Source organism: Salmo trutta, chromosome 4 (assembly GCF_901001165.1).
Source record: "Salmo trutta chromosome 4, fSalTru1.1, whole genome shotgun sequence".
In the NCBI taxonomy this organism is placed as follows: Eukaryota; Metazoa; Chordata; class Actinopteri; order Salmoniformes; family Salmonidae; genus Salmo; species Salmo trutta.
The window spans coordinates 66,229,710-66,243,208 of NC_042960.1; the positions used below are offsets into that span (position 1 = coordinate 66,229,710).

Consider the following 13,499-nt stretch of genomic DNA (forward strand, 5'->3'; position numbering starts at 1 on the left):
ACTGGGGATGGTATTCCAAATATGTCTGTCTCTAGGCCAAGAGGCCAACCCATGGAGAGATATATAAAAAGGACTCCTCCTTGTATTGTCCCTGCTAAAACAGGTTCTATCCATCTAGTCAGCCAGGGTTGATGTGGTTCTGGTTCACACACTGTACTGGGAGAAGAGAGCCCTCAGGTTCAATCCAACAGGCTTGATAAATAGTCCATAGGGTTAGAAAAGATGCTTGAGGATAATGCTATTTTTGTTGCCATGGTGCTAACGGCACTTATTAATAATCCTCACCATTTACATAAAATATGATTTTCTTCTGTAGCTAAATAAATACTGTACCTCAAACAGACCTTACAAAAAGCACCTTGCACGAATTAAGTCTATTGACAAGTACAGATTGGTTGAGGTAGCATTGGTGCCCTTGGGATCTGTGGTTACTTGGCAACCTCCAGCCAGGATTCACACGTCTGAGAACGAGGATGCTGTGGAAGGAGGATCTGGACTGTAGTTGGAGATGTGCTGACAATCCACTCTAGAAAGACCCTCTACTGGTAGCCCAGCTTCTGGATGGACAACTCTGTAAGGATCACAACTGGAGAATAGGACAGGTTCTGTATGTTAGCCCGGTTTTCACCGGACATGGACCAGTGTTCAGCGTCTGAAATAAACCTTTTGGTCCGATTTAGTGCCCTCTACTGACAGATAGCTGAAATATACAGTGAACGTCAGTCCACTGATCATAACATGAACATCGCAAAATAAAAAAAGGATATACGAGGAGAAAAATATCCACCAAAATTACCATCCAGTGTCTGTCTATCTGGAAGCATGCTTTCCCCTTAGAAAAGATGTTCTACTGTGCAAAATGTGAATACCCAGCATTCGCTGACTGCCTTTTGTACTATAGACAGTGTTTCTTTCAACCATACATGAGAGTTGCTGAGCAACCAAGGACAAGTCACAACCGAAGGCGAGAGTCTTGATTCTTCTTTGTCCATGACTGTTCATATTAGAATCCCAAGAATGCACCTCTTAGATTCTAGAGCGTCGGATGGAATGGAACGTCTGTTACTGTGCGTTTTTATATGTGAGCTTCCTGCTAGACAATTCCAGCAGCTCATAGGTGTGACCCTCAACCTCTCACTCTAGGTTCTCACCACAGCGCTCTGCCTTCACTGAGAGGGAAGGTTTAATTAAAATTCCTGCAGTGTTAATGCCCTCTCCCTTTCTCGCCCTCTCTCTCGCTCTCCCTCTCTCTCTCCCTCCCCCCTCTCTCTCTCCCTCCCCTCCCTCCCAACCCTCCCCCCTCTCTCTCCCTCCCTCCCTCTCTCCCTCCCCCTCTCTCTCTCTCTCTCTCCACTCTGCCTCTTCTCTAATAAAATGCATTGCTGACAGGTCAGAAATATCATCCTTTGCTAGGAGAGAAATTAGTTTTCAGCCCACAGTCATCTGAAGACAAAATAAAAAGTGTTGTGGTGCAATGGAATCATGTCCTTCAGGAGAAAAGCCAAGGGTGTTGGCTTATACAAAGCTGGCCCCTTATCCTCCAGCTAAAAAGCCAAGGATGTTGGCTTATACAAAGCTGGCCCCTTATCCTCCAGCTAAAAAGCCAAGGATGTTGGCTTATACAAAGCTGGCCCCTTATCCTCCAGCTAAAAAGCCAAGGATGTTGGCTTATACAAAGCTGGCCCCTTATCCTCCAGCTAAAAAGCCAAGGGTGTTGGCTTATACAAAGCTGGCCCCTTATCCTCCAGCTAAAAAGCCAAGGGTGTTGGCTTATACAAAGCTGGCCCCTTATCCTCCAGCTAAAAAGCCAAGGGTGTTGGCTTATACAAAGCTGGCCCCTTATCCTCCAGCTAAAAAGCCAAGGATGTTGGCTTATACAAAGCTGGCCCCTTATCCTCCAGCTAAAAAGCCAAGGATGTTGGCTTATACAAAGCTGGCCCCTTATCCTCCAGCTAAAAAGTCAAGGGTGTTGGCTTATACAAAGCTGGCCCCTTATCCTCCAGCTAAAAAGCCAAGGGTGTTGGCTTATACAAAGCTGGCCCCTTATCATCCAGCTAAAAAGCCAAGGGTGTTGGCTTATACAAAGCTGGCCCCTTATCCTCCAGCTAAAAAGCCAAGGGTGTTGGCTTATACAAAGCTGGCCCCTTATCCTCCAGCTAAAAAGCCAAGGATGTTGGCTTATACAAAGCTGGCCCCTTATCCTCCAGCTAAAAAGCCAAGGATGTTGGCTTATACAAAGCTGGCCCCTTATCCTCCAGCTAAAAAGTCAAGGGTGTTGGCTTATACAAAGCTGGCCCCTTATCCTCCAGCTAAAAAGCCAAGGGTGTTGGCTTATACAAAGCTGGCCCCTTATCCTCCAGCTAAAAAGCCAAGGGTGTTGGCTTATACAAAGCTGGCCCCTTATCCTCCAGCTAAAAAGCCAAGGATGTTGGCTTATACAAAGCTGGCCCCTTATCCTCCAGCTAAAAAGCCAAGGATGTTGGCTTATACAAAGCTGGCCCCTTATCCTCCAGCTAAAAAGCCAAGGGTGTTGGCTTATACAAAGCTGGCCCCTTATCCTCCAGCTAAAAAGTCAAGGGTGTTGGCTTATACAAAGCTGGCCCCTTATCCTCCAGCTAAAAAGCCAAGGATGTTGGCTTATACAAAGCTGGCCCCTTATCCTCCAGCTAAAAAGCCAAGGATGTTGGCTTATACAAAGCTGGCCCCTTATCCTCCAGCTAAAAAGTCAAGGGTGTTGGCTTATACAAAGCTGGCCCCTCATCCTCCAGCTAAAAAGTCAAGGATGTTGGCTTATACAAAGCTGGCCCCTTATCCTCCAGCTAAAAAGCCAAGGATGTTGGCTTATACAAAGCTGGCCCCTTATCCTCCAGCTAAAAAGTCAAGGATGTTGGCTTATACAAAGCTGGCCCCTTATCCTCCAGCTAAAAAGCCAAGGATGTTGGCTTATACAAAGCTGGCCCCTTATCCTCCAGCTAAAAAGCCAAGGGTGTTGGCTTATACAAAGCTAGCCCCTTATCCTCCAGCTAAAAAGCCAAGGATGTGGGCTTATACAAAGCTGGCCCCTTATCCTCCAGCTAAAAAGCCGAGGATGTTGGCTGAGTGTAGTGTACAGTATATAGAAGAATGAATACTCTGTCCCTTGGCCTTCCACAAGCAGTCAGTCTGTGGAGACTGACCTTCTCAGCCCTTCTCTGTAAATTAATGTGTTGTACCTTTACTGAGGGGACTGACCAATCTGAAATTTTGAGATCACAGGAGGCCACCCCCAGGCTCCCCTCTCTCTGCTGGGTACAAATCTAGCTGGGGTCCCCCTGTCTCCCAGCACCATAGATTAATGATTGAAACGGCCTCTGTACCAAAAGCCCATTATATTCCCTAGTCACAGAGCCTTGGGGACAATACTGTCATGATTGGAACCACTGCCCTGCCAATGGACTGTTGATTGATTCTGTTAAATGTTTGATGTTATTACATTATGCTGCTGGAGGCTTGACGGAGAGCAAGCTACATGCACTATCAATCAAATGTATTTATAAAGCCCTTGTTACATCAACCAATGTCACAAAGTGCTATACAGAAACCCAGCCGAAAACCCCAAACAGCAAGAGGGTTTAATTAAAATTCCTGCAGAGTAGTAACTCCCTCTCTCTCGCTCTCCCCCTCTCTCGCTCTCCTTTTCTCTCTCTCCTCTCCCCCCCCTCTCTCTCTCGTTCTCCCTTTCTCTCTCTCTCTCCCCACTCTCTCTCTCCCCATCTACATGACCAAAAGTATGTGGACACCTGCACATAAAACATCTCATTCCAAAATCATGGGCATTAATATGGAGTTGGTCCCCCCTTTGCTGCTATAACAGCATTCAATCTTCTGGGAAGGCTTTCCACTAGATGTTGGAACATTGGTGTGGGGACTTGCTTCCATTCAGCCATGAGCATTAGTGAGGTTGGGCACTGATGTTGGGTGATTAGGCCTGGCTCGCAGTCGGCGTTCCAATTCATGCCAAAAGAATTCGATGGGGTTGAGGTTAGGGCTCTGTGCAGGCCAGTCAAGTTCATCCACACCGATCTCAACAAACCATTTCTGTATGGACCTCGCTTTTGTGCTGAAACAGGAAAGAGCTTTCCCCAAACTGTTGCCACAAAGTTGAAAGCACAGAATCGTCTAGAATGTAATTGTATGCTGTAGCTTTAAGATTTCCCTTCACTGGAACTAAGGAACCTAGCCAGAACCATGAAAAACAGCCCAGACCATTATTCCTCCTCCACCAAACTTTACAGTTGGCAATATGCATTCGGGCAGGTAGCATTCTCTTGCCATTTGCCAAACTCAGATTAATCTGTCGGACTGCCAGATGGTGAAGCGTGATTCATCATATCTGTAAATAGCCTGAAAATAACCTCACACTCAATGTCAACAAAACAAAGGAGATGATCGTGGACTTCAGGAAACAGCAGGGGGAGCGGCCCCCTGTCCACATCGATGGGACAGTAGTGGAGCGGGTGGAAAGTTTTAAGTTCCTCGGCGTACACATCATGGACAAACTGAAATGGTCCACCCACACAGACAGCGTGGTGAAGAAGGCGTAGCAGCGCCTCTTCAACCTCAGGAGGCTGAAGAAATTCGGCTTGTCACCAAAAACACTCACAAACCTTTACAGATGCACAATCGAGAGCATCCTGTCGGGCTGTATCACCGCCTGGTACGGCAACTGCTCAGCCCATAACCGTAAGGCTCTCCAGAGGGTAGTGAGGTCTGCACAACACATCACCGGGGGCAAACTACCTGCCCTCCAGGACATCTACACCACCCGATGTCACAGGAAGGCCAAAAAGATCATCAAGGACAACAACCACCCGAGCCACTGCCTGTTCACCCCGCTATCATCCAGAAGGCGAGGTCAGTACAGGTGCATCAAAGCTGGGACCGAGAGACTGAAAAACAGCTTCTATCTCAAGGCCATCAGACTGTTAAACAGCCATCACTAACATTGAGTGGCTGCTGCCAACATACTGACTCAACTCAAGCCACTTTAATAATGAAAGAATTGATGTAATAAATGTATCACTAGCCACTTTAAACAATGCCACTTTATATAATGTTTACATACCCTACATTACTCATCTCATATGTATATACTGTACTCTACACCATCTACTGCATCTTGCCTATGCCGTTCTGTACCATCACTCATTCATATATTTTTATGTACATATTCTTATTCATTCCTTTACACTTGTGTGTATAAGGTAGTTGTTGTGAAATTGTTAGGTTAGATTACTTGTTAGATATTACTGCATGGTCGGAGCTAGAAGCACAAGCATTTCGCTACACTCGCATTAACATCTGCTAACCATGTGTTTGTGACAAATAAGATTTGATTTAGCCCATCCAACTAACTCATCCCCATACTGTTATTTATTTATTTATCTTGCTCCTTTGCACCCCAGTATCTCTACTTGCACATTCATCTTCTGCACATCTATCACTCCAGTGTTTAATTGCTAAATTGTAATTACTTCGCCACTACGGCCTATTTATTGCCTTACCTCCCTAATCTTACCTCATTTGCACACACTGTATAAGATTTTTTCCTATTGTGTAATTTATTGACTGTACGTTTCTTTATTCCACATGTAACTCTGTTGTTTGTGTCACACTGCTTTGCTTTATCTTGGCCAGGTCGCAGTTGTAAATGAGAACTTGTTCTCAACTGGCCTACCTGGTTAGATAAAGGTGAAATAAAAAATTTATTAAAAAACTCCAGAGATTGCATTTCCACTGCTCCAGAGTCCAATGGCGGCGAGCTTTACACCACTCTAGCCAACGCTTGGCATTGCGCATGGTGATCTTAGGCTTGTATGCGGCTGCTCAACCATGGAAACCCATTTCATGAAGCTCCCGACGAACAGTTATTGTGCTGAAGTTGCTTCCAGATGCAGTTTGGAACTCGGCAGTGAGTGTTTTAACCGACAGACTATTTTTACACCCTATGCGTTTCAGCACTATGCGGTCCCATTCTGTGAGATTGTGTGGCCTACCATTTCGTAGCTGAGCCGTTGTTGCTCCTAGACGTTTCCACTTCACAATAACAGCCTTTACAGTTGATCGGGGCAGATGTAGCAGGGCAGAAATGTGACGAACTGACTTGTTAGAAAGGTGCCATTGTATGACGGTGCCACGTTGAAAGTCACTGAGCTCTTCAATAAGGCCATTCTACTGCCAATGTTTGTCTATGGAGATTGCATGGCGGTGTGCTCAATTTTATACACCTGTCAGGAACGGGTGGCTGAAATAGCCAAATTCACTAATTTGAAGGCATGTCCACATACTTTTGTCTATATAGTGCATATGGGTGTGGGGAACACTCTCTTACCTTCTTCCTCTCAGACCTGATTAAGTGTACATTGTTGTGTTTGGCCATCAAGGCCAACAGTCAGCACCAATCAGCAGTGTGCCTGCACTGGGTCAAACTGGTACTTCCTGTCAGTGACACTCTAAATGTTTAGCTTCTGATTTGTTATCTTGTTGTTTATCACACCATTAGTAGAATGCATATGACCTGGGGTTCCCATCCAGTTAAAAACAACGTATGAGGTTATGGACATTTATTCTTTTGTGTGTTTGGTTTTACTGTAGTAAAACAATGAAAATCCAGACAAGTGTGGACATTTTTCCCGGTCCACACAAGGAAAAAGGCTATTTTAGGCTTTGGTTTTGGATGAGAATCAATTGTTTGGTTCCCAACAACGATAGTAAAACAAATGTTTGTGTCTGATGACAATGGCAGCGTCTTTTTACTTCCCTCTCCTGCTATTTATTGGTGTGGCGTAAGAGGTTGCCATGGTACCCAACCCACCCAGAAAATGTGCAATATGTTGCAGGCAGCATGAGGTATTAAACAGTTGTAATTTAAATTAAACAGAATGTTGCTGTATAAAATGCAGCCCACGTTACAATGTATTGGTTAACCACAGCATGTTGATTTCTAGTTGAGTCATTTATTAGTGAAAAGGAATCCAACAATGCCATTGTTAATGATGTGCGAATATTGTACTAAACAAAAATATGAAAAGGAACATGCAACAATTAAAGATTTTACTGAGTTACATTTCATATAAGGAAATCAATCAATTTAAATAAATAAATTAGGCCCTAATCTATGGATTTCACATTATTGGGCAGGGGCGCAGTCATGGGTGGGCCTGGGAGGGCATAGCCACACCCACTTGGGAGACTGGCCCACCCACATTGGAGCAAGGTCCAGCCAATCAGAATGAGTTTTTCCCAACAAAAGGGCTTTATTACAGACAGAAATACACCCTCAGTTTCATCAGCTGTCAAGGGTGGCTGGTCTCAGGTGATCCCTCGGGGGGAGGGGCTGGATGTGGAGACCCTGGGTTGGCGTGGTTACACATGGTCTGCGGTTGTGAGGCCGGTTGGACGTACTGCCAAATTCTCTAAAAGGATATATAATAGGAGGTTTATGGTAGAGAACTTAACATTGAATTCTCTGGCAACAGCTCTGGTGGGACATTCCTGCAGTCAGCATACCAATTTGCTCACTCCCTCAAAACTTGAGACATCTGTGGAATTGTGTTGTGTGACAAAACTGCACGTTTTAGTGGCCTTTTATTGTCCCCCGGCACAAGGTGCACCTGTGTAATGATCATGTTATTTTAATCAGCTTCTTAATATGCCAGATCTGTCAGGTGGATGGATTATCTTGGCATGGTAGAAATGCTCACTAACAGGGATGTAAACTAATTTGTGCACCAAACATTTGAGAGAAATAAGATTTCTGTGCGTATGGAACATTTCTAGGATCTTTTATTTCAGCTCATGAAACCAACACTTTACATGTTGTATTCATATTTTGTTCAGTGTAGTAGTACTAGCTGTGAAACATGGAATCAATACATGTTGTATATTTTGTTCAGTGTAGTAGTACTAGCTGTGGATTCTAGAGATTACCAACTAATAAAAAAAGCCATTTCAAATCTGGACCTGAAAGCCAGTTCCATTGTGATTTTTATTATTCCCCTCTAATCAAGGTCTGATTTAGACCTGGGACACCAAGTGAGTTCTATTAATTATCAGGTAGAACAGAAAATAAGCAGTACTCTAGACCTCTAGGATCTGATTTGAATACCCCTGTACTACACCATGAAATTATATTGTCAGCTAAAGATTATCCCAGTTTTTACATATGTTTGTTATTCGCATTGCCTGGGATAAAGCAGAACACACATGTTAATTTGTGAACACTGAATGGACAATAATCTTCTTCTCCTAGATGCTACACAACAAGCATGTGATGGTGCGTGTGGGAGGAGGCTGGGAGACCTTTGAGAGCTACCTTCTGAAACACGACCCATGTCGGATGCTCCAGATCTCCAGAGTGGAGGGGAAGACCTCTCCCATGTCCTCCATGTGTTCAGACGTGGCCGTACACTACCGCAGCAAGAAGTAAAGATGGCTGCACCCCACCGCAGCAAGAAGTAAAGATGGCAGCACCCCACCGCAGCAAGAAGTAAAGATGGCTGCACACCACCGCAGCAAGAAGTAAAGATGGCAGCACCCCACCGCAGCAAGAAGTAAAGATGGCTGCACACTACCGCAGCAAGAAGTAAAGATGGCTGCACCCCACCGCAGCAAGAAGTAAAGATGGCAGCACCCCACCGCAGCAAGAAGTAAAGATGGCTGCACCCCACAGCAGCAAGAAGTAAAGATGGCTGCACACCACCGCAGCAAGAAGTAAAGATGGCCACAAACCACCGCAGCAAGAAGTCTCCGTTACAGCACCAATTGGTGGATTTAAAAATACTCTGATCTTGTGTATTATTTAGGGTTAGGAAAGTATTCTGAACAAAAATATAAAACGCAACATGCAACAATTTCAAAGATTTTGATGAGTTACAGCTTCATATAAGGAAATCAGTCAATTGAAATAAATGCATTGGGCCCTAATCTATGAATTTCACATGCCTGGGCAGGGGCTCAGCCATGGTTGGGAAGGGCATAGGCCCACCCACTTGGGAGCCAGGTCGACCCACTTGGGAGCCAGGCCCAGCCAATCAGAATGAATTTTTCCCCACAAAAGGGATTTATTACAGACAGAAATACTCCTCCACACAGCTCTGGTGGACATTCCTGCAGCCAGCATGCCAATTGCAATTTAATCAGCTTCTTGATATGCCATACCTGTCAGGTGGATGGATTATCTTGGCAAAGGAGAAATGCTCACTAACAGGGATGTAAACAAATTTGTGCACAACATTTGCGAGTAATAAGCTTCTTGTGCGTATGGAACATTTCTGGGATCTTTTATTTCAGCTCGTGAAACATGAGACCAACACTTTACATGTTGCATTTATATTTTTGTTCAGTTTATTTTGAATAATAAAAAAAACTGTTTTGGATAACTTTTAGGCACAACATATATTGGTGAATCAAAAATAGTGATTAGATTCATCCTGAAAGTTGACATATTCAATTGTTGAAACCATGAAATATTGGAAAGTGAGAAATGTGTACAAGAGAGGTTGAACGGTAGTCTATATAGTAGTCAAATCAAATCAAATGTATTTATATAGCCCTTCGTACATCAGCTGAAATCTCAAAGTGCTGTACAGAAACCCAGCCTAAAACCCCAAACAGCAAGCAATGCATGTGAAAGAAGCACGGTGGCTAGGAAAAACTCCCTAGGAAAAACTCCCTAGAAAGGCCAAAAACCTAGGAAGAAACCTAGAGAGGAACCAGGCTATGAGGGGTGGCCAGTCCTCTTCTGGCTGTGCCGGGTGGATATTATAACAGAACATGGTCAAGATGTTAAAATGTTCATAAATGACCAGCATGGTCAAATAATAATAATCATAGTAGTTGTCGAGGGTGCAACAAGCACGTCCGGTGAACAGGTCAGGGTTCCATAGCCGCAGGCAGAACAGTTGAAACTGGAGCAGCAGCATGGCCAGGTGGACTGGGGACAGCAAGGAGTCATCATGCCAGGTAGTCCCGAGGCATGGTGCTAGGGCTCAGGTCCTCCGAGAGAAAGAAAGAATTAGAGAGAGCATATTTAAATTCACACAGGACACCGGATAAGACAAGAGAAATACTCCAGATGTAACAGACTGACCCTAGCCCCCCGACACATAAACTACTGCAGCATAAATACTGGAGGCTATATAGTAGTCTATAAATAAACCATAATCCCCACTAATCATGGAACTGTGATGACAACGGTGGTGAACCGTACGCCAGGCGAACCTGCTACGGTGTGGTCTTGAGTTCCATAATGATTCAATCAGGCTACATGTCCTAAATTACTGCACAACTGGCTAACACGTTAGGCTAATATAATCTATGATTATCAGGAACAACCACACCAACGTGACGGGAGGGGAGAACTAACGATGTAATGGAGTGATGCAAAATGTAATGAAACTAACAGTAAAGTGACAGTTTATTTGGGTATTACCGTGGAGATCCTATGAAATTACTGTGTGAGAATGGTGTTATTTCTATCGGGGAAAAGAAAGATGTTTCACTTAAGAACCGACTGGTTGCTCGACCTTATTGTTTCATAACGCGTAAAGAGGTGGTTGAATTAAATCAAGGTTAGAATCTGTAGACTCACATCCGACACACCTTCATGTCTTTGATCTCCTCCCCAAAGGAATATCGGGTGAATAGCATGCTATTCTCATGCTTAACTTCAAGGTCAGAAAACGCATAAGAATCGTTTTTTGTTTTTTTAAAGGCAATTACTTGCCATTTACGCGCGGTCGGATAGGAATTCCCTCCATAAGGATTTAGTTATTTGGGATGTAAGAATTTATAGATCGTTTCTTTGACGATAGCTAACTGGTGATGGTTACCTACTACCGGAGCGAGAAATGAAGACGTTCATGATGAGGATGTGACTTCCTGTATCTGGTCTTGAATCTCTCCTAGATGATGTCGGCCACAGTAGTGATCAGTGCTTGAAGTTCGAGGTGCTGGAGTAGTTTATAGATGAGCACCACCTCAACTCATGCAGTGATTGCAACTCTTCTAGATTATGTAAAGTTCAAAACAGACGGTGGGCAGCAGGCTTGAGTTATCCATCACCTGACCTTGCTGTCACAAACGACTAGGGCCCTGTTTTGTTTCACGACAAGTTGTTTGGGTGCAATAAATTAACTTCATTTCTGACAGCAAATTCAACAAAAATGATGCAGGAATGCTAATCTTATGTTTCTAAAAAAAAAATTCAGAACATTCTTGTGCTTCGAGGTGGAATGACCCATAAAATATTTTAACCATTTTAATTTGACAGAAATGTGATTTGTTCTGTTAGAACAATCTATGCAATGATTTACTTTTTTATGCCTGGGATTGAGGCTGGAATGTGGTACTAAAAGCATGTTTGTTACCTTGGGTACTTCGGTTGTCAGTGATTTTCTTTGCTAATGTCGCTCAGAAAGGGAACTGAGTTTGTCTTGTGGGAACGTAACAATTGAACGAATGCTAAAACAAAGTTTAAAGGGGTTCAAAGCCACTAGTAAGGAGTTGACACAGCATGGATGCAAACTGAAAGTTAGCAAAGCCACTAGTAAGAGATGCTAACAGACACCCATCACGGATGCACACCTAGGTTTGCCTCTGAAAAACCAAACTAAAAGGAAAACCCACAGCAATTTAGAATAGGTAGTAAGACTATGGAGCAAAACAAGCAGGGGAAACCAAAGCTCAGCCTTCTTTCAAATTTAAGTTGAACTCACACCTCAGCTGATGTAGCTCTCAAGTTCAACTGGAGCACTGGGCCAGCCAGTCCTAAGTAGCACCTGGGCCAACAGGTGAAACACCTTCCCACTGAGATGGCAACCAGCACAGTCGTAACAACTGACAGGGTGCACAGATTGTCACCTTATGTGCTAAAAGTCCAACCTAAAAAATAAAGTTTATTAAAATGGAGGGATAATGGGTATATTCTGAACTAGTGATAGTTGAATATGTTTGAAAATGCAGCTACACTACAGAAGTCATGGCTAGAACACATTTTAAATGTAATCACTTTCCTTCACAAGTACAGGCTTACCACATCCAGGGACTTCAACTGGGTTATTTTTGCCCACAATTCAATCATAATGGAAGTCACCTGTTTGAAATGCTACATTACCATGTTATGTCCTGAATATGAACAGTTATGAATTTGTTTTACATTTGTAATTTAGCAGACTAGTCTAAAAATAGCTAGGTGGGACAACAATCTCACAGGCATAGAAAGAACATTTGTCCTCAATGTAGACTCAGATGTAAGGGGGGGTTATTTCAAATGCTGTTTGAAGAGGTACGGTTTGATGGTTTCAGAAGATGGGGACTCGGCTGTCCTAGCTTCAGGGGGAACCTGGTTCCACCATCAGGGTGCTGGGACAAAGACCTTGGACTGGGGAGCTGCCCTCCTGCAGAACAGTGCTCAGGTTGGGTGTAGTGTTTGAGTATAGCAGTATGGAGGGCAGGTCATCTTGCTGTACAGTACCCAAGTGACATGGTCAAACTTACTATCCTCCTTTTGGTAGTATAACCACTTGCGGACACAGCAGTAACAGATGGAGGTTTGAGGGAAGACGAAGCCCGTGTAGGAGGAGTAACAGAGAAGAGAAGGCTCTCCTCAGGATTCTCTAACAACACATACAGACCACATAAAACAAATACTACAGTTTACTATAAAATACTACAGTACTTACTATAGAATTCTGTAATAAACTGTAGTATAGTATACTGCTCACTGTAGTATCCCTCGATCTATACTACAGTATTATCCACACAAAAAACACAGTAGAAATGTCCGCAAAAAACACCACATAAAAAAACTAGAATTAATACTACAGTATTTAATTTGTATATACCCTGCTCATTCCCTTCTCTCATATCCCAATTTGTGCCACACATAATTGAGAAACCTACATGCCAAGTACAGACCATATATTGTGTTCCCTATGGGCATAGACAAGATCAAAAGCTCTGAACTCTCCTGTCAGAACCCAGACCTACCTACAAACCTACAGGTTATGGAACATTTGGTCATTTAGTATTTCTCCAGTATGTTTCCAGAAGGAGAAAGCCTCCACTTCTATCTCAAAGATAATAAATCAAAAACACTAAATACTACAGTAATATCCCCCAAAACACTACAGTAATTACAAGAGTATATTACAGTATGCAAAAACACTACAGTAACTGCTACAGTATACTACAGTACGCAAAAACACTACAGTAAATGCTACAGTATACTAGGCTAACGTGATTAGCATGAGGTTGTAAGTAACAAGAACATTTCCCAGGACATAGACATATCTGATATTGGCAGAAAAATTAAATTCTTGTTAATCTAACTGCACTGTCCAATTTACAGTAGCTATTACAGTGAAATAATGCCATGCTATTGTTTGAGGAGAGTGCACAATTGTGAACATGAAAAGTTATTAATAAACAAATTAGGCCCATTTGGGCAGTCTTGACAC

At 43.3% G+C, this 13,499-nt stretch overlaps 1 protein-coding gene across 1 annotated transcript in view; it reads left to right on the top strand.

The window, feature by feature from the left end:
• gas2a (growth arrest-specific 2a) overlaps nt 1-8,756 on the top strand; it is a 55,567-nt gene extending 46,811 nt beyond the window's left edge. Inside the window, exon 8 of the mRNA XM_029751857.1 lies at nt 8,291-8,756. Within this exon, the coding sequence (XP_029607717.1) occupies nt 8,291-8,467 (177 nt within the window). The 3' untranslated portion in view covers nt 8,468-8,756. The remainder of the gene's footprint in view (nt 1-8,290) is intronic.
• Nucleotides 8,757-13,499: the final 4,743 nt, after the last annotated feature.